The sequence below is a fragment of the Geospiza fortis genome, unplaced genomic scaffold (assembly GCF_000277835.1).
Source record: "Geospiza fortis unplaced genomic scaffold, GeoFor_1.0 scaffold92, whole genome shotgun sequence".
NCBI classification, from domain to species: Eukaryota; Metazoa; Chordata; class Aves; order Passeriformes; family Thraupidae; genus Geospiza; species Geospiza fortis.
Genome location: NW_005054389.1, coordinates 1,324,581 through 1,345,187, shown reverse-complemented (window position 1 = coordinate 1,345,187; position 20,607 = coordinate 1,324,581). Strand labels below are relative to the sequence as shown.

The following is a 20,607-nucleotide window of genomic DNA, read 5'->3' as shown; positions in this document are numbered from 1 at the left end:
TAGGGAAAGTTAGTGGATGTGAGGATTTGACCCCCCCTCACAAAGGTGCTGTAGGGGATGTGTGACTTCAACCTCAGCTGTAGTACTTGAGTTCATAGCATAACCCCCCTGCTCAAGTATTTGCAGGATCAGGCTTTATGTGTAAGTACTGAAGTGTAGTTCAGTGGTATGTTGGATGGTGTTCAGAGATTGCTGAAAACAGTGCATTAAATAGCACTTTGAATTGCAAAGTGCTGGTTCAGTTTTGTCTGTGAGAATGATAACGCTTATTATCTGATTGTTCCCTGTGCAAATCTCACCTCAGGAAAAATTAAATTATGTTTGAATTCAGCTAAAGCAAAGTATATCATTATTTTCTCTCGTTATTAAAAGGGATTTTTACTGTTTGTTTGTTAAAACTGAAGCAGCTGCCATGTTAGAGTCTTAGATGATTTAAAAGCAAATACAGAGGTAGAGCCATTTACAGTACAATTGGCTTGTTTAATGTGATTTAATTCCTCTTGTTGGCTTCGTCATATTACCAAATTATGTTTTCAGCTCCCCTCCCCTTTTTAATTCTTTCTTCTTTTTGTTATCAGCAGAATTGAAGCTGCTTATCAGTAACCACGACAACCAGGATAAATACTTGTTTTAAAGCTGATGCACATTCAACCTGAATGGTCCACATGACCCAGAACATTCAAGAGGACAGGCAGCATGTGCTCCCTTGTACAATCAATCTCCCCCTTCCCCCCATCTCCATCTGCTTTAGAAAGCTAATAGGGCAGTTTAGAAACCTTTTATATCAGAGCAGTTTTCTGTAGCCATCCATGGCTGTTTGGACATGGGCTGGCCCATGCTTGTGTCCTGAGGAGTAAGGAGAGGGAAATTTTGGGAGGCAGGGAGGCGATTTCACAGCCATATCTGCCATGTCAGCTTGCTTTTTTAGGGTTCCTCCAGCTGTTGTCACGGCAGTCACCTGCCTTGGGCACGAGGGTGAACTGCTGCTCAGCAGACCCTTCCTGAAGGGGGAGATAAACCCAGCTGGGCAGCAGCTGAATAGAATGAAGGAGTGACTGGAATTGTGTGGGACGGGGAAGATGATTGTGGTAAGAGAGAAGCCTCAGCACAGAGCCACCTGATCCATGCCCTCCCATCTCTGATGGAGGCAGGCAGGCTGGCTGGGGTGACCAGAGATAGTAACTTCCCTTTTGAGGAAATGTAGGGATCTCCCACTTACCAGAAATTTCCCAGCAAGAATTTCTGCCTGGCCTCTTTGCTCTCTCCCTTGTGCTCAAAATTGCTTGATGCTGTAGAATAAATCCTTTAAGCTCTCTCTGTCTCAGTTTCTCTCTCTGTGTAATGGGGATAATAATTTTTACTCATCTCCATAAAGCAGTTTGAGGCCTGTGGATGGAAGGGTTATATAAAAGCTGGAAATGACGAGTGTCAGTCACTCTTCTTTTGAGTCTAGAAACACCTCATAAGGTTTATGAGGCACTTCCTAATGTGCAAGAGGATCCTGGGAGTGCAAGGTTGGAGCTACAGTTATGAGGAGCTGAATATAGGATTAGGGTCTGAAAAGGATGTGGAATACCTGGTTGGAAACTTTTTCATATTAAATTTCTTTTGTCTTCTTCAAAATTTGGGTTTAGGATTTGAATTTTGAGTGATTTAGTGAGATAAATATTGTAGAATATTTGATTATATGGACATACTGTCAGTCATTGATCAGCATACTTGGGTTTGTCCCCGTTAAATAGGAGTAGAACAACTCTGATCCAAATAGCTGAGCGAAAAATATTTTTCCACCATGTGCTTTAAATAAGTATTAGATGATGCTGTCTTTTTTTCTTTTTTTTAATGACTGTATTGCTGTTCAGTTGAACAGTAGTTTCAATCTCCAGTAGATTTGTAAGTATTCTCTTTCTTTCAAATGTTAAACTAAGCTTAGGAATTCTTTGAAAGGCTGATGCTCTGCTGGCACTGTGACAGAAAACAGAGGGCTGGGGAAGTGGCATGAAATTCTGAGAAATAGCTCTGTCTCCTCCTTAAAAGGGGAGAAATATCTGACACATGCAGAAAGGCCGTACATTTTATTCTCACTATTGGCAGAAATGACTTTTGCCTTTTGATCAATTTAAAAGCAGAATCAGGCAGGCAAACGTCCATGTCAGAATTACAGGCAACTTGTTAACACCATCATTATCTGGTAAACATAAATGTAATCACTGTGTTCGTATCCTGCAACACATTGCCTTTGTTCTTGATTGCATTAGCATTCAAATAGAGGGGGGTTCTCAAAGCAGGGATGAGTAGCATGAGTCCTGCCGACAAAGAGGTATCCCTGTTGTGTCAATAATTTACCCAAATTTATTTAAAACCAAAACCACAGATTTCCTGTCCCATCTCATGGGGCTAAATCATTACTGTATTTGCATTTAACTGTGAGAGAAATACCATTCTTAGATTAATATTTTTAGGTCTTGTGATTAATTAGCCAGCTAAGGCACACCGAGTGTCTTTACTAGTGTGAATAAAAACCATGGGAATGAAAAGGCAGAGTGGATTGGAAGAGCTGTGTTTGAGAAATCTTTCCTAACCACTGGAGAGAGGGTGGATTGGTGTGCTAGAGCATGCCTTGTGACCATGATGCAGCTACCTGAGCTCCTCAGCTGTTGCTCCTAGTCCACAGCAGATTCCTACTGTGGTTCTTAGCCTCGTGTCTGTGCAAAGGATTCAGTGTGAGAAGTGGTCAGGCAGGAGCCAGGCATGATCCTCCCATGAAGGTTATTTCACTGGGAGAACTGTCCTTGCCCTCACAGGAGTCTCCAGAGGTGCAGGTGATGACTGTCGTTGCTGCTTGGCCACCTGCAGTCATCTTGGAAGTTTGGAGGTGTTTGGCAGGTTATAGCTGCGCTATGATATGGGAAGGTGTTCTCATTGCGTCACTCCTCTTAAAGATTCCTCTTAAAGATTTTGAGGTCATAAAGACCCAGTTTCTTATTCCTCTTTGTAGTTATTCCTTCATCGTTCCACTGTTTCTGTTGCTTTTGGACCTTTTGAGAGATTCTGGGTTTTTAGGTAGTTGTGTGGTAAGTTCATTTCTATCTGCTGAAAACTGTGCTCTCTTTCTTTGGGTTTTTATTAGAACAGGCAGCTCTGATATATGTAGAGCCTGTCTGACCTGCGGATACTGGTTTTGAAGGGTGAGCTACACATCTTTGCTTCATCTACACCTGTGTTCTCATGCCTATACTGCAGAAAGTCATTGCCAGAGAAGTAGAACAAGAGAAGGAGAACTAGATGTTAACAGCTGGAGGGTGTTGGGAGGTGAGTGAACGCATTGCCCTGCAATAGTCAGGAGACCTCCCATCACAGGGGTCAGAGCTGTGTTCATTCAGCACCTCACCAGTCCCTCAGACACCCAGGTGCATCCTCCATTACCTCTGTATCCCCTGCATATTGATAATAATGGTCAAAGCCATGCATAGAAGCAACAATAAGCTAATTGTGATATGTGAATCCTCTGGGAGACCCCCTTAGTAACAGAGGGTTATGAAAGAAGGCAGAGGAGCAAGGGCACCGTGTGGGAGAGGAGCCTGATGGACAGAACCCTGCAACTTCCTTCATTTTCTCTCTATATTCCAGATAGCTCCCTTGCTCAATTTGCTACCCACACACCAAAGCATTGTCCCATTTTATCTGGTTCCCCTGGTACTTCCATTGCTTATCTTACGAAGATCTGTGTCAACATTTATCAAAACAAATGGCAAGCCTGGGACCTTTTAAGTAGTTTTTTTAGTTAATAAAACCAATCTTCTACTTCTGTTATGTTAAAAGTACATTATCTTTTTATTACAAACTCTCTACAGCTCTGTCTGTTTTCCTTCTTGGCAATTTCATGACTGCTCCAGTTGATTGCTGTATGGAGAATTACAAAATCATTAAGGGTGGGGTTTTACCAGCTGACTTACAGTACAAGCCATTTCTCAAAATAACCACAACAGTGCAATACTGATGTGTAATTTACGTCACAGTATGTTTTTATGAAATAGTTTGTGGGTTATTCATTTAGATCTAGAACTGAATATCTCTTCTTTTGCTTTTTAATCAAGCCTGCTGCCTTTTTTTTTAACTTTTTAATATTTTCCACTCTGAGGCTTGGCTTGCCTCCAACTTACCAGCTACATGGAAAAGGAAAAAATTGATTTTTTTTCCTTTGCCTGCAGTTTAACTGCAAGTGTTGTTTGCCCTTTGATGTATACATTTGTGTTAACTGCCTCAGAAGAAATGGTAGATGTGTGGTATAATATATTGTACAAAGGTAGAGCAGAGAATTGATAAGAGATGTAAAAGTTTGGAATTTTAAACCATAGCAAGCAAGTGTTTCTGTTTAGCCTCCTGTGCTGGTACATTTCCTTTTTAAAAATTACTTTCTGTATAATGTCTTGTAATTAGAACAGGAAATCATTGAGCAACTGTAAGAAGAAAAAGAGCACTTAAACTGAAAAAAAATTTACCTTCTGAGAAATTATATTCAGCTTTTTTTTCCCCTTTTTTTTCTTCCCTTCACATTACTGAGTTGTTAATGATAGTAACAGATGTACAGACCCTTATCTGTATCATTGTTCTGCTTGTGTTTTCACGGAGGGGAGGGGGGGATTGGGCTGAAAAAGTAATTTTCAGTAATGCAAAAAATGAATGGACAGAAAATGGGAAAAGCCTAATTACAAAAAATATTCTGTGTCACAACAGAGTAGCAATTAAATTGAAACTTCAATATAATTATCAATAACAGTCGAGCCTGGAAGGGTGCCAGGTGTGTAAAGTTGGTACTCAGCCTTTATGTGGTTGCTAGGAGGACGGCAAAAAGTATAAAGCTTAGAGAAAGGAATGTCTAATGTAATAAAGTAACAGAAGGTAGCATAAATCATTGTGAGAGCAGTTCATATTGACATTATTTTACTTAAATTGGGTCGAAACTAGACATTTAGTCTTACAAGAGGCACAAATTCATATTTCTTCTGCAAGAATAACTCTGTGCTTTCTGGGAAGAAGTGGAGTGTGCTTTCATAGCACCAGCCTCATACATATTTGGAATCTTTTAAGCAAAAATCTTAACATGTTTGTTTCTGTTGGCATCCAAATGCATTTGCACTAATACGATTAAAAGAACTAAAGGGCAAAATACTTGGCAGCTTTTTCAGTTGAGGTAATTAGGTACAGGAAGGAACATGCATAGTTTTTCCATCAAGCTCTATAAAATCCTGGTGTGAAGGTCTTTTTAAAGAGAAATAATGCTTACTGATGTTGAGGGTAGATTATGGCAGTTAGCAATAACATTATAGGCTGATGTTTCTGAAACAAGCAAACAAAAAGCATGTTACAGGGGGTTTTTTTCTCTGCTCTCTCTGTAAATAGTTCTGGCTCTAGATGGATTTGTTAGGAATTCGTCCTTTTAACAGGCTTTTTTTTTTTTTTTCTTTTGGGGCTTTTAATTGTCTTGCCTTACATATTAAAAATGGTTGTGCTGATTTGAAAAGTCAGTTCTTGCATAGATTCATTGTGTTTGGCATTTCATGCATCTCTTACTTACAAAGACAACTTGAAGAACATGTAATCCAACATAAATGCCAGGCTGTGCCAAATCCCAGCTCTCTTTACCCCTGACAAAGGGAACTGTTGGATTATATCTCTGCAGATATAGGCAGTGCTTGGAAGGCAGGGGTGGAACTTTGCTTCCTAATTACAGTTTCTCTGTTTTCAGCCCTGAAATATAAAAATAAATGAAAAGTTGATGTTGGAGGATGTTATTAAACCACGCAATTATGATATAAGCATAGGATTAGAGTAATTTCAGTTGAGCCTCACAAGCAGAATACTGTAGGTATTATCTTTTACCACGTTCTGTCTGTGGAATCTAAAATGAAACTCAGAAAATACAGCAACTTGGTTTCCCAATATCTCAGTTGTATGTTTATAGAAGTCATGTTGTTTTTCTTAATTTTAATGGAATGTGATCCACATTTTGAGCTTCTCTTCTCCTAAGAGTAAACTCTTTCTGATCATATTTCTGAAAAATACTTGCAAAATTCACTAAGTCCACCATTAAATGGCACGTGTGAGATTTTGATAAAAGCAAATAATAGTTCGTCTTCGGGCTTGCATTTTATTAGGGATTGGTCTGCTTTGATTTCTCTTTTCTCATGTGGGCGTGGTTGAGGAAAAAATCTTTGTTCCAGGAACACTGTGTTTGTCTTTCACTAAGCAAATTTTCAGTTTATTCAGCCTTTGTTCATTCTTTGATGTATCTATTAAACCTGGAGTAAAAAAGGAAAGGAAACAAATGCATGACAAAGTACTCATTGGAATTGCACAAGCATGTATGAAAGTGATCCTGTAAAAATTACTTGGTTTTAATTTATGCCAGGGGGTTTGAGTTAAGTCGTCAGTTGTCAGGGGTACAAAGTTTGTGTAATTCTGCACAGGGACTTGCAGCATATTTGTCTAGAAACTAATGGTTTACTACAAAGGCACGTGGGACATACATTTATATACACCCTGTTTAAAAAGCTGACCACATCCTGGCATAAGAAAAGTGCTGTCAGATCGACAGATTCAGCTCGGCGCTATCTGCACAAAGGTATAAAGTAGTAATAACCATCAGGCAGGCGTACGTGCAACTCTCGAAGGAGTTAAAGGACGGATCATGTGCTTCTTAATTCCTAGAACACTTTTCCTGATCTGATTTTTAGAGTTTCCTAATAAAGAAGAGAGAGCCTTATTCCCAGGAGCAATTGGCTCAGTCGTGCTGTTGTGTAGGCTTATGGGATACTTGTTGAAACAAAGAAAAGCATCCTTATTGGCCAAAAGAGGTTTTAGGGCCATCAGTTTTATTTTCTTAGAAAATGCCGGCGCTGTTTACCAAAATGTATCACCCTTGCTTCAATTTTTTTCTTTTTTTTTTTTGTAACACAAACAGTTTTATCTCCTCACCTATGTCAGGATAGTGGTGAGAGTTCTGAGTTTTTAAAAGTGATGGCTTTCAGGAGCTGTGCTAGTAAAGACAGTGCTTTGCAAGTCCGTCTGTCATGTTGATTTTTGTTTTACAGCATTGCATTCCTCTGCAGTGATGACATTCTAGGTGATATATCTGCTTCCAGAGACTTCTTAAAATTTAACCTTTTACATGTCAACATTTTCATTGCCTCACTTGAATCTAGATGAGTTGTGTCATATTTAGTTGGGGAGAACTGATCTGACTTTTCTTTCAATGTCTGAAGTGATTTTTACTTTAGGAGTAAGAATGATTTCAGTATTGGTAATGGGATTAAATAGTAGACCTTTTGTCTCTGGCAGAAGAAATAGATGAGTTATTCAGTAATCAGAGTAGAACAGAAAACGTAAAGTGAATGCTGTTGCTTTGTCTTCATTGGCATGCCTGGAAAGTCATGTTCAGTTAGGTACCTGAGGAGATAAATGAGCATAAAAAGAAGTGATGTTGAGTACTGGCTGCATACCTGCAAATGAGTAATTTCTCATGTTTGTATCCCTAGTTGAGGTTTTTTTTTCCTCTTAGGTTTCCTTCTGGTTATATGATGACACTTGATTGTGTTATTTCAGAATCTGCCACCTTCATATGTGACATCATCTAAACCATGGAGAAATGGAAAGCTCTGAGGTCTAGATTGCTTTATATTTTGAGCCCAGCAGCACAAGCTCTTCGAAAATTTATTTGCTTATTGTGCTCTGTAGGAGTTTTATTGAGTCCTGCTGCATTTGCAGTTAATGTGAAGAAAGTTGCTTCCACCTCTTGGGGATTAGCAACAATGACCAGGTCGGGTCAGCCCACCTCCCGGGCCCAGAGGTCCTTTGGTAGTTGCCAGTATCAGGGACTGGAAAGGAGAGGTAATAGCTATATGCTCTTTATATACTAGTTTATCCTTGTATATTATTGTTTTTAAAAGATGTTAACTGATGTAAACATGAGTGTAGAAAAGCCGTATGGGGAACTGAGTAAAAATTACAGATTATGTTTCTATTGATGCAGCCAAATTAGCAAAGTATGGAGAACACTTTGATTAAGGCCCTTGGCCAGCTTCAGCAGAGCAGTGTTTTCTTGCTCATCCAGGTAGTCCTTGTGAGTAAGTATGGGAAAACTGAACAGAAAAGCAAAAAATAACCTATTTTAATGAACTTTCTTTAAATTACTGGTTTTTAACGTTTCTTTCCAGACCCACTGTGCTATAAAAAGTTGTGTCTTGAGAAAGGACTAACTTACTTCAGAAAAATGAATTTTTTTTAAATACTTGAGTTACAGCTCTTGTTTTGTATTTTTCTGATATGCTAAGAGTATTTTTTTCCATTCTTCCAGGTGAGGATGATGAAGATTCAAACCTTTTAATTCTCAGCTACCCGCAGTACTGTCGCTACCGTTCCATGTTAAAGCGCATCCAGGACAAGCCCTCATCAATACTGACAGACCAGTTCGTTTTAGCCCTTGGAGGAATTGCAGTAACAAGCAAGAACCCCCAAATCTTCTATTGTCGGGATACATTTGATCATCCTACCCTAATAGAAAATGAAAGTATATGCGATGAGTTTGGTAAGTCCCATTACAGCTATTTTCTTTTTCTCACAAGACATTTTTCTTCTTTTAAGTATCCACTGATGTCCAAAGGGAAGATGTGATTCCTTTGAAGTGAACCATGAATGCTATTTATGATTGAAATGATCAGTACCAAATATGCTCTTTCTTCTCTAAGACTGAAGGCTTTTGGCCACTGGTGATCTCAGTATTGCAACTTGAGTTCACAAAGATAATGTTACACGGGTGGAATGTAGCACAGTGACTGGGTCTGAGTGAAACAATACCTTGCCTGGGTTTGAAGTTCATCTACCTTAACCATTCACCTATAGCCTGTCTTCCAGAAGCATTACAGTGTGTGTTAGTTTTTTGAAGTTGTTGTTGGTGCAGTATGCTAAAAGATACAAAATAGGAGGGAGTCCTGGCACAGCCCATTGGTGTTGCAGAGCACTTGCCAGCCGTGCTCCCCGGGCCCTGTAAGAGTGTCAGCTGTAGCTGGTGTGTTTCTGGTCATCTTGGAAGGTGGGCATGTTCATCATGGGCTTTGCCACTGCTAGGAGCTTGATTTTATGAGTGCAGAGATGCTTCTGGGAGGTGACCTCTTAATTCAAGAGGCATAGAGAATAGTATGCAGCTCCTTACAAATGGGGGAAAGGACTGCACGATTTGACACCTGATAGCAAATAGGTGATTTCACACAGGGTTTTTTTGGTGTCAGATTATGCCAGCTACAGCAGATGTGCTTTGAATATGTGGCAGAATGCATATTGTGTAGACACCCAGTAAATGAGTCCAGTGTAGTTTCTTTAGCAGTGTACAGAATTAAGTTTTATGCCCCATATCACCAGATGGATGAGTTCTGAGGCTAATGCTTGCAAAGTCTGCATGGTGGTGAGTACACCTTTGCTTGCAAGACCCCCACATCTCTGCAAGGAAGCTCCTGTAGTCTCTTAGAGAATAAAAGTCTGCTGATGCCCTTAAACATTTAATAATGAGAGTGAGAGGGAATGTTTCTGATGGGAGAGTAATCTGCCTGTTTTTCTGAACTGGAGCACACTGGCTTTGAGCTTGGTGCCCAGCTCGGGCATTGTTGTGACAGAAGAAAAGCCCTGACTCATGTGGTGGCATTGGGGCATTTTGTAAGGTAGTGCTGCTCTGCTGCTGTGCCACTCCATTCCCAAAAGGCAGAGGAGATCCCTCCTCACGTGGTGTTGTCACTGGAGCACGTGACTGCTGAGAGTAGTTTTAGCTTTGTGCTGTCAAGTTTTTTCAGAATCTGGCCCAAACTGTCAAGTCTGCTCACATTCACACAAAACATTGCAGGTTTTGAATGAACTATGAATAAAAGTGTTGGTTGCTCTTAGGGGTGGGGGTGGTGAAAAAAATGAATTAAATGCCCTGGAAGTTTGGTCCAATGACACAATAGTATCGTGTTGGTTTTTATTTACTCTAAGCTCAAGCTCAGAATGTAAAGTTCAGTTGTAATTGACTCTCCTTTTTATGTGAGAAAGGTTATTTTAGGCTTGAAGGCGTTTGACGAGCCTACCATCTGCTTTCTGTGGAGTATTTTATTCAGGGTCATTCCTTGATTACAGGTTTGTTGAAACAGTTGGATCCATAATGCGAGTGTATCATGGAATATTAGTAATAGATGAATTAAAGAGATGTGGAACGATGCAGAAACTACGCTTAGTGAACCATAGCAAGTGCTTTGTTCAGCCTCTGAAAGCAAACTATGCCATTCTCTTGACCTTTGTGAGGCAATTATCTCATTATCAACCAGAGCCACAGAAATCTTAGCCATAGAAATTAATAAGGTGTATTTAAAATTTAGTTTGGTTTAAGAAGCAGATTTTTTTAAAATCCCTATTAAAAAAAAAGAGCCACAAAAAATTCCCAAAAACACTGTTTAAAAGTATTTATTATGAAAATAATGATGTAAAACTTGCAAGCCCTGCTGTTTTAAGAAGGAAAAACTGGCCAGTGTGTGGTTTCATATCTGCATTGCGAAATGTATGGTGTCAATTATGCTACCTTTGTTGAAGACAGCAGGCAAAGTACTAGTTTATCCTTTGCTTTGCTGGCAGGACAATAAAATGTACAACGCTTCATTATACAAACAGTTTACATTGATACCATGTAGATTGATGTCACATGGGGAAGGTGATGAGTGCTAAGGCTAAACAGAGGCAGGGTGGTACAGTAGATAAATAGATTACTCTAAGGCACTGGTATTTATCAGTCAAATCTGAGGGCATACCAAATTACAAAAATGGTGACTAAAATTCTGAAAATATGTCTATAAGGAGACCCAGACACATGTAGTTTGAAGGTGTTGTCCCTCTCTTACCTTGCAAATGAAATAAGTGTGCAGAAGGAACAAGATAGGAGTGTGTATTTCACCATTTTTACCTTAAATTCTCACAACTCTAAAGCAAATACAAAATTTGGGAAATACATTCTGCTGATGTCTTTATGTGGGAAGCACTGGAGCACTGGTTTCCAATGTGAATGCCAAGTCTTCTTCAGAAGCATTGCTTTTGGGGCCAGTTTTACACATTCTCTGTATGCTGGAGTATTGCAACAGATACAGCATGTCACAAATGAGACACCAGAAACACCTTTACAAAGAACCCCCAGCATGTAAGCTATTGTCCTTGTTAGGCAGTTTTAATAGGCCAAAATGTTTTTCCTGGAAATATTCTCTCTCCTTTCATTATAAGTTTATAACAAAAAAAAATTTGTTGAGCTCTGACTTGTTCTCATACTCCTTGCCTATTTTTCCCTCTTTCGTAGAGTTTAACAAAAATAAAGCGGGAAATGAGGAAGAAGAATTAAGTCTTGTTGACAATAAATATTGTTTTGGTGTGGGACTTTTTAAAGCAGATGTTTGTAGATGCTGTCTGTGAGCTCCCACAGGTATGGCTGGGAGGGAAGCAGCAAGGCTTTGGGCAGTCCTGTGTGCGTGTTCTGTGTTTCCATAGAGCCTCTGTGAGGCTCAGGCTGTGCTAAACTTCTCCTCCAGCTCCAGCCACAGGTGTTCCCAACACCACAGCTGCCTGTGCTTGCCTCTGCCCTGTGTGCCCACTGCTGCATGGCATGTGCCCAAGTGCTCTGGACAGGAATATTTAGGATCTGTTTACTTATATGGTCCTCTTGTGATTCTCCTCTGGTTGGTTCAGTGTGCCGCAGCATCCCAACTAGGAGGCTGCTGGAGGAGCAGGCTGCTGAGGAATGGGCTCGGCAGCTGGAAGGCTCAAACATTTGCATGTCTTTCTTTGCAGCCTGCCACAGAAGGACTTGCTCTACATTTACAGAGGAAAGACTGCTGTGAGTGGGAAGCTTCTGCTCCCATTCTTGTTGATATAACCACTGATTAGTTAATCCAACTGCCTTGGAGGGTTCCCCTCCAGAATGCAAATAGGCTCAAGAGCTTGCTTCTGTTCAGAAAGCAGAAGACATAAACCATGCTTGGATATCTTGATAGCCCACGTTCCTGGCTATGACTGCAGTCCGACTGCACACGTATCCCTCTCCTGAAATAAGAGCAATTAGAGGTCCTCACCAGCATGAAGCAGTCCAGGTGCATAATGAAATGAACATGAGCAATGAAAATGAGCAATTCGTTTCTCTTCAACTCAAGACATTCTTCAAAATCTTTTTCATTTATCAGCCTCTGGGGTTACTGTTACTGAATAACTTTCATAAATGCATATCATTCACTGGCATCTGCTGTGTGGTCATATATGCTGCAGGAGAGAAGGAATGAAAAAATTAGGTTTCTAATAATTTTCATTGTTGACCAGAGGGGTCTAGCTGGAGGCAAAGCTGCCTGTGAGTGTTCAGAAGGTGTATCTGAAGGTCACTGGGCATAAATCAGTGTGCACTTGTTGCTAGAGCAGCACATGTCCTCTGTGTTTGCGTGTCCAAAAAAAGTGACTTCAGTTGCCAGGCTTGTGCCAGCTCCATGGCGTAGAGTGGCTTCCAGGGCTCATCAGTGAGCCAGGATCTTTTTGTGGTCCAGCTGTACTCTGGGTGATTGTGAGTTTCAGCTCCATCAGCTTCACCAGGTGAAAATTTCACGCAGAATGATTTTTCATGGTGCTTTGCTAGATAAATGTTATAAATCCTGTCTGCTAAAGATGATTCCAAAGGCTGTCTTTCATTGTGTGAGGATGGGCTTGCTTTTTCTATAAACAGGAGTGTGAGAGAAAACAGAATACCTTATTTCTTCTCAATTTTCAAAATCTGTTTGGTAATTTTAAATCATTCTGGATTATTTTTACAGCATGCTGGGTCCAATATGCCATTTAACAATATGCTTGGTCCCTGGAGTACTCAAAACACATGTTCAAGCCCAAAAGAAGGTTTTGGGTTTGCATGTAAAATCCAATTTTTTAATGAAACATTTAATACCGAAATGTGAGAGAACTACAGCCTACTGTGGTATAAATACAGTTTTTTCTCTGCAAAATTAACCATCTTCATTTGGCCATAACATGAGCAATGCAGAGGGGAAAACTGCTCATTGAAAAAAATCCATGTGCAAAAGGGCATTGCAGGTCCCTCTTATCTTCTCCCCATCCCCCAAACCAAACTTAACAATATATTGCTTGCTAGGGGAAAAGTTACCTGCATTAAAATGCAAACCTCAAAACCTTCAGCAGCTCATCTCTCCCTGTAAAACAATGGAGAAGGCAGTTTGTCTCATTTCCAGGGCTGGCAGGGAGTGGTTGGGAATGAGGGGTGACTTACCAGTCCTCCCAGCTGCTGGAATTTCTGAGCCAACAATTTCAGAAAGACTTACCCTCCCTGTCATTGGCCAGGGAAGACAAGGAAGAGCAGTATTATAAAGAAGAAAGGACTTTTTAGGGATGGGTCATGTGCCAGAAAAATTCTGTGGCATGAAAGCTGGTCACTCCAGGCTATGGAGTGGTACCATTACTCTTGGTATAGCTGAAATTTGGTCTTTGCTGTCATTATGCATCTTAGTTTACAGAAGTTTGTGACTCACAGATAAAATCAGTTGTTTGGGGGAAAAACATAACAAAATAAAACCTTGGCAGGGAATGAGTCTTTAAAACAAACAAAAAAAAGGACGGAAGAATGTTTTCAGTCTAAATGAAATACAGTTTTCCTGTTGGTGACTTATTTTATTTGTGTGAGTCAAAGTTGGCTTTTCTTTTTAAACTAGCTCCAGTACAAAAATTGTACTTGAGCTGACTGGGTGTTTTTTTTAAAGTATCAGCATTATTGCTGTTGTCTGTTTTGGCTACCTGCAGGATCATTTATATCAGTGAAATTCAGAAAAACCTGAAATTTCTGTATAGATGCTTCTTTGATTTAATACATATATGATCTTAGAGTGGGATTGGTGTTAGTGGTCCTCTGCAAAGACTGGAATGTTTAAAACATTTAGAACAGCAATAGGAGGAGTATGGAGAATTTTTATTAACATGGCTACTGGGAGCTCCTTAGATGGAGCTTTATGGTGGCATCTCCAACAGTTTGAAAAATATGCAAATTTTTTCCAAGGTCTTGGGCAGGGTGGCTTAGCTAAATATTTCAAATTTTAGGTCTCTCAAAAGAAAAACAGGACATAGCTGGAGGGGAAGTAGTGATTAATGCATAATAGTGCTATATACAATACAGATAAATGTATGTTTCCTCTTCCCTCCCACCCCACCTCTGCAAACACAAGCTTTTAGCTTGAGAAAGTAAATCTGGAAATGTTCTGGATTCTGGTCAGATTTCTTTCTTATTTTGTTAATTCAACTGTAGAGCAAGATATTAATGATCCCCAGATGTTGTTTATAATGATTGATTTTTCAGTTGTGAAAAAATATTTGGAGGGGTTTTTTTAAACAATTGATATTTTCTAGTGTGCTCTGCAGCATTTGAATAAAATGTCTGAAGGCAGAGCTGTTTATGTGCCCAACATAATTGCTTCTGTTAAGTGATTTCTTCATTCTTAACATTTTTAGCTCTAATTGCTTTTTCCCCATACAGCTAAAAATAAATATTTGCAAGTTTTGCATTCTGTCACTCATTGAAATGCATAAAATATTTGTATACTCAAAGCAAAAAGGCACTGATAAGGGGTCACATTCTGCCTTCCTTAGTGGCGTAAATCCAGCATAACTCTATGCGCTTCTGAGGCTGTTACTCAAGATTTTCACCAGTTAACCAAAGACAGAATCTCACCCAATGTTAACAGCAAGCTGTTAAGTGAACATAAGTAATATGCAGTAAAGTAAGATAAAATACCTTCCCGTCAGTGGAAATAAATGCTGTTAGCTTCCACCCCTTTCTGGTTTTTTAGTGCATTTTCACTAGCAACCGTAGTTGTAACCAGGATAAATAGTAAGATAGATTATTTTTCACTATATAATCAAAACTCCTTGATGGAGAGCACTGATTTTATTTGGGTTGTGTGTTCCTGCTGCCTTCGGGAAGGCGGCAGATGCTGAGTGGAAGGGCAGGTACTGCTTGAAAAGCTGCTTCTGCCCATTCCCTCGGTGTCTCGGAACTTCAGTGTATTTTTTAGCTTAGTGACTGCATGATGCTATTGTGGGGTTTACATCTTTTACCAGGCAGAATTCAGCAGAGAATTAATGAGTAGTTCCAGCAAATGAGGGTTTGCAAGTGAGTGTTCTTCTGTGCCTGATACATGTAACCCATAGCGTGTATTTTGTCATCTCCTAGACACTCTTTATTGGTGTCCATTCAATAAATGATTGTAGATGTACATTACTAATTCCTTCTTTATAAGATTTCCCTTTGATGGCTGTTTTTACAATTCAGCTATCAAAGTCATGTTTTGTGATCGTAGCAAAAAGTAAGATGGGCTGTGTTCATTGTAGTTGTGAGCCATGTCCATCATAGTCTGGAGCCATCTCTTTTGCCTCATATGCCTTCATTAGCGCATCCTTGTTTGACTGTTCCCCTGGTTTCTGTGCCTCCCTTGCACCACAGGCCTGCTCAGACTCTGGAGCTGTGTCTCAGAACTCTGGGCCCACTGGCAACCCAAGCCTTGTGAGCAGCATCCCTGAGGTGTTGGGGCTTAGTAGTGGCAGTGAGCAAGGGAAACCTTTATGGCCAGGGAAGGGCCCCCATTCCCGTACAATGGAAAAGTGGAGTGGTTTGTGTCAGAATATGGTCACATTCTTCTGATTAAACCCACTCAAAAAAGACAACATTGTAATATTTTCCAATGACTGTTTATCATGAATTACGTCAGCCTTAGTTTAAATTGCTATTATTTCTCCTTAATGCTTCTTGGTGCCTGCATAATTTACAGCATTGGCAGCTGTGGGACTATGAAATAACCTTTCACAACCACCATACAATAGTAAAGAACATGGAGTTTTTGTTGTTAATTATTGTGGGACTCCTTTAACTTTTTTACAAAGTGACATAAAATATTGTTGAGGTATTTACGGTTAAAGCTACTTTTACGTGGATCTATTTTCTTTCTGGCTAGTTCTTAACTAAAGCAGTCATTTGTGGTTATTATGCCTTGGGAAATATTATGTCAGAACTGGTTTAACAGTATTATTATGTATCCCATGTCATATATTACATGTCAGCACTTGAGGCTGTCTTTCAATAAAAACAAATGCAATTTTAGCTAATGGTCTTTTAGGTATAGACCATTTGTAAACTTACCTGAGTTCATTTGAAGGTATACTAAAAAGCTTTGTTCTCTGAGAGTGCACTCGGGTAATTTCATTTTGGCTTGAGATGGAATTTCCAAAATATTTATCATTATTTCAATCAGAGGGTGCTGCCTCTAAAAAGCAAATAGTTTCCCAATAGCGAGGTTAATGTACACATTTTAAGGAGCTGTAACTGTTACTCGTTACTTTGTTTACTTTTCCCCCCTTTGGAGCTCACGCTTCCCAGGTTCCCTACTGGTCAGGCTGATAGGAGTATCCCAGGCAACTAAGCCACCTAATGATGATACTTCACTGTGCTGCTTAAATGAATAGCTTTTACCTTCTTAATCCGTTGGTGAAGGGGGAGAGAAATCAGAGGTTGAAGGTGAGTTTTAGGTTTCCTTGAAGTTGCATTTCAAATTTGGAAAAAGCAAACTTACGCAAAGTAAACTTCGCATTAATGTGTCATTCCCCTTGGTTCCAAATACTATGCATATTTTCCAGTACTTACTTATTTAAAGCAAGAAATGAAGCATATAGGGTGTGCCAGAAAGTTTACACAAAGAATGAAAACACATAAATGACTCATGAGAACTTTTTCTGCGGTTCTTTTTTTTGTTGTTGTTGTTGTTCTTAATGTGTAATTATTTAATTACTGGTAGGCAAATAAAAGGAAAAAATCATGATTTCTCTCTCTCTCCTCCCCCAAATCTATGCTTGAGCACCATAAAAATGATCAAAGCCTCTGTTTGTCTCTAGTTGCATTTTCCTCCATGGGGTTGCTGGTTTTGGTGGCTCTATTGTAAGAAACTGAAACTGCTGGACGAAAAAATTCAGTTTCTGTCCCCCTTTAAATGCTTGGACTAAGGAAGTAAAGATGCAAACATGAAACTGGAAAAGCAAGCAGAGTGTGGGGTGAGGATTTTGTGTGTTGCTAAGGTGAAATTTAATAAGGGGAACATAAAACGGAGCTAAACTTGCCTGGATGCCATGAGATTTTTTAATATTAGGCAGCATGCTTGATTTCCCTGGAAGTGAGTGAGCATTCTGAATTTAGAGTTGTTTGGCAGGGGGAGGGGGTGTTTCGTTCTCTTTTTCAATCAAAGGCATTTCACAAGCCGATTGCATGTGAAAGGGGAATCTATCATTATGTAAGAATGTAACAAACTTTTCCCTTTAATGAATGAATATTAGGTATTTCAGGAGCCCATAAAAGATGGTAAAAGAGAGGGACAGAGCTGACGTCTGAGAGATTTTAATAAAGATTGAAGTTAGTAGTGAAAAGGTCAAAGTGCCATTTGTTGAGCCCCTGCTTCTGGCATAGTTTCAAAGCTCGCAGTGCTGACTGGGGGGCTGTGATGTGTGTTAATGAACAGTTGTGGCACTTAACTGAGATCATGGGTTGGTCACATGAATATATATAAAAGATATGAGTGAACATTTTCCCCCTTTTTGCAGCAGTTTGGCTTTTGGAAGGACTAAACAATTAAAAGAAATGTTTGAAATGCTTGAACACCACATTAAGTCCCTTAGTCTGTAAGGAAAATGAGCTATGAATAATAGAATACTGCTCTAGTTAAATATAGTTATTCAGAATTGTTTTTAGCCGCAGATGTTATGCCATTTTAGAAACTTAGACTAAATAATGTCAGATCTTGTTTGCTTTTTTAGTATGTTATTCATTTATTGGGAAATTCAAAATTTGAAACAGCTGGGAAAGGGTTTGGTGTTCACTAAGTAATCTTTAAAATGTGTACATTTCAGACTTACTCTTACAGGGCTGTTTAGAAATGACTGAATTGTATATTATAGTTATAAAGTTCTGTAAACGTGCTCTACCATGTAGATGACAGGGAAACATGAAATGGGAAAATGAGATCATTTTGGAGCCAAATTTTGTGTATTACAGACTTGATAAAACAGCAAATGGCTTTCTCAATTTAAATAATTTGTAACTTTCCAGGAACGTTCATGGATGTTATGAACAGTAGGTCTAAAATAGCAGCAGAAAATAATGTTCATTCTCCTTTAATTCTCCCTTTGATGTTTATGTCAAAACGAAGGAGTTAATTTATCTAAGAGTTTCACTGCATGAGTTGGACTGTACAAAACCAATCATGTAGAAATAATAGACTACCATTGGAAGTGCTGTACTATTGCAGTTTTAATAGCTCTTCAGTTCTGCTCAACAATTAGTCCATACATTTTATGGCTGTGTATTTAGGAAACTGGCACACTCAGCAAAATCAAAGTAATTGGGAGATGATGCAATGTGGAGAGAAATCAGAGTAAGAAAATTAATTGAAAAATAATGTTTTGTTCAGGTTTGGGTTTGTTTTCTTTTAAAATTTTAAACACTTCAGTAGTAATTGCTTGTGGGTGAGACTTCTGCAGAATGTAAATTCCACGTGGCTGGGATTTTGTGAATTTGCTTTTAAATCAAATTGTAAAAGAGGCAAAATAGGTCATTAAAATTCTTGCTATAGTTTTCTCGCTCTGAAATCAAGTGAGGGCATTGAGGGGGATCCAGAGTAGGGCTTTTTCTCTCTATTGACAATAGTGCTGTTTAAGTTCTCATTATCTGTCAGCATCTTTGTAAACCTGATCAAACGGATCACGGGCAATTAGTTTATCATTTACACAAATAGCTTAAGAGACCTCAGCAATCACTTTTTGCATGTGTCCATAGCCAGTGGATGCTGGTAGTTTCTTCCTAGAGCCTTGTTTTTATATATATCCTGAAAGTGAAGGCACATTTTAATAAAAGAAGTAGTGTGGATCTTTTGTGTAGGCTTATCATTGGCAATTATGACTTTTTTGTGATTTTTTTAGTTGATATATTGTCCATGATGGGCCAAAGGTGAGTGAAGTGGTGATAGTTTACATTTCAGCTGAAGTTTGGGCCTGGGTATTAGATACAGGTGCATCTTGGTCTTCTAGTGTTGTGGCAGCATTTCCATGTGCTTCAGGGCTGTTGTGTTGGTCTTAATGGCATAAATTACTTGGGGTAATGATAGATAACCAACTGACTGGAATAAGAGAGCAGACCTGCTTCTTGGATTAATAAGCAGGGAATAGAGAGAAGAAATAGAGAGGTGTTACTGCTCCTGCCACTAATGCTAGAGGAAATCATTATCAACCCCCTAAGAGCTAACATTTTTGGTTAGTCACTCAAATGATGATAGCTTGCTGCAAAAAGGGTGGTACAATTTCATGGAATAACTGCACTACTAATACTCAAATGTATTATTCTGAACTATGGGCTTGCAGAGGAACATGGAAGAGCAGGAAGTGTTTTAGAAGACGTTTTCCCCTACTTTCACCTTCGTACCTGATTCTGATGTCTGTCCTTTGCATATTCAAATACTGGACAGGGTTAAGGAAGGGCCCAAAAAGCAGTTCATGGGACAGAAGCCTTGCTTCTAAGAGAAAGACTAAAGAATGTTGCTCCAGTTAGTGCACAGAGGAGAGGACTAAGAAGGGGGCCCAATCATTCTGTTAGTAGTTTCATAAAGAGGAGACCTGTGGCAGTAGAGGTCTCTCTAATTTGGCAGACACATAGCAAGACCCCATGCTTCAAAGTGGAAGCAGATAAATTAATGGTGAAACGAAGGCGTAATTACGTGGCAGAGAGGGTAATTAACCACGGTAACAACTTAGCTAGGAGTAGCACAGATTCTTTATTTCTTGAATCCTTTAAATCAAGAGTGCTTTGTAAAAGACAGGACCCTTACTCAAAGAGGAGATACTGTAGACCAGTATTCTTCATCTATATTGCCAGTATCTGCAGAAGGTAAACAAGGTGCTAATATCCTCCTAATTCCTTCTGGCCTCAGAAACTGTAACTTCATTAATATATGTCGTTTATGGCGTCCAGGCCAGTAAAGTCCGGACTGTGCTGATCTTGTGTCCATTATGCAATAAAGCAAACCTTCAAAAATTTGCTTGCACTGTTAATTAAACAAGGCAGAGCTTTGTGTCTGTTTTGTGGACAGAAGAATGAGGAACAGGATTATGGAGGAAATGTGGTGCGTTAGGAGCTACGCATTGATGTCTTCACTGATCCACTCAGGGGGCTGTTGATAGTCTACATCGTCTTTGTTCTCCTTCCCTGGCTCCATCCACCATGAGCAGTTGCCTGCTTCAGAGCACTGATCAGGCAGTGTGCTCCTCTGCTCTGGTTTCTGGGGCCTGATCAATCCCTGGCCTGTTTTCTTTTCAGAAGAACAGCTCAGGGAGAATTTTAGGTTCATTTTATCCACTTTTAGTAACTTCTGGAAAGGGCTATCTCCTCAGGTGAAGAATGGAAAACATCACTCAGTAGCGTGTCACTTAAATGTGTGGCAACACACTGCAAGATCATCTGCAGACTTAGAGTAT

General features: G+C 39.5%; 1 protein-coding gene across 1 annotated transcript in view; it reads left to right on the top strand.

Annotated features, from left to right (window-relative positions):
• The window catches only part of ARID5B (AT-rich interaction domain 5B), a 103,889-nt gene that overhangs the window by 28,295 nt on the left and 54,987 nt on the right, over nucleotides 1–20,607 (top strand). The window contains exon 3 of the mRNA XM_005425548.3: nucleotides 8,357–8,587. Coding sequence (XP_005425605.2) covers nucleotides 8,357–8,587 — 231 coding nt within the window. The remainder of the gene's footprint in view (nucleotides 1–8,356; nucleotides 8,588–20,607) is intronic.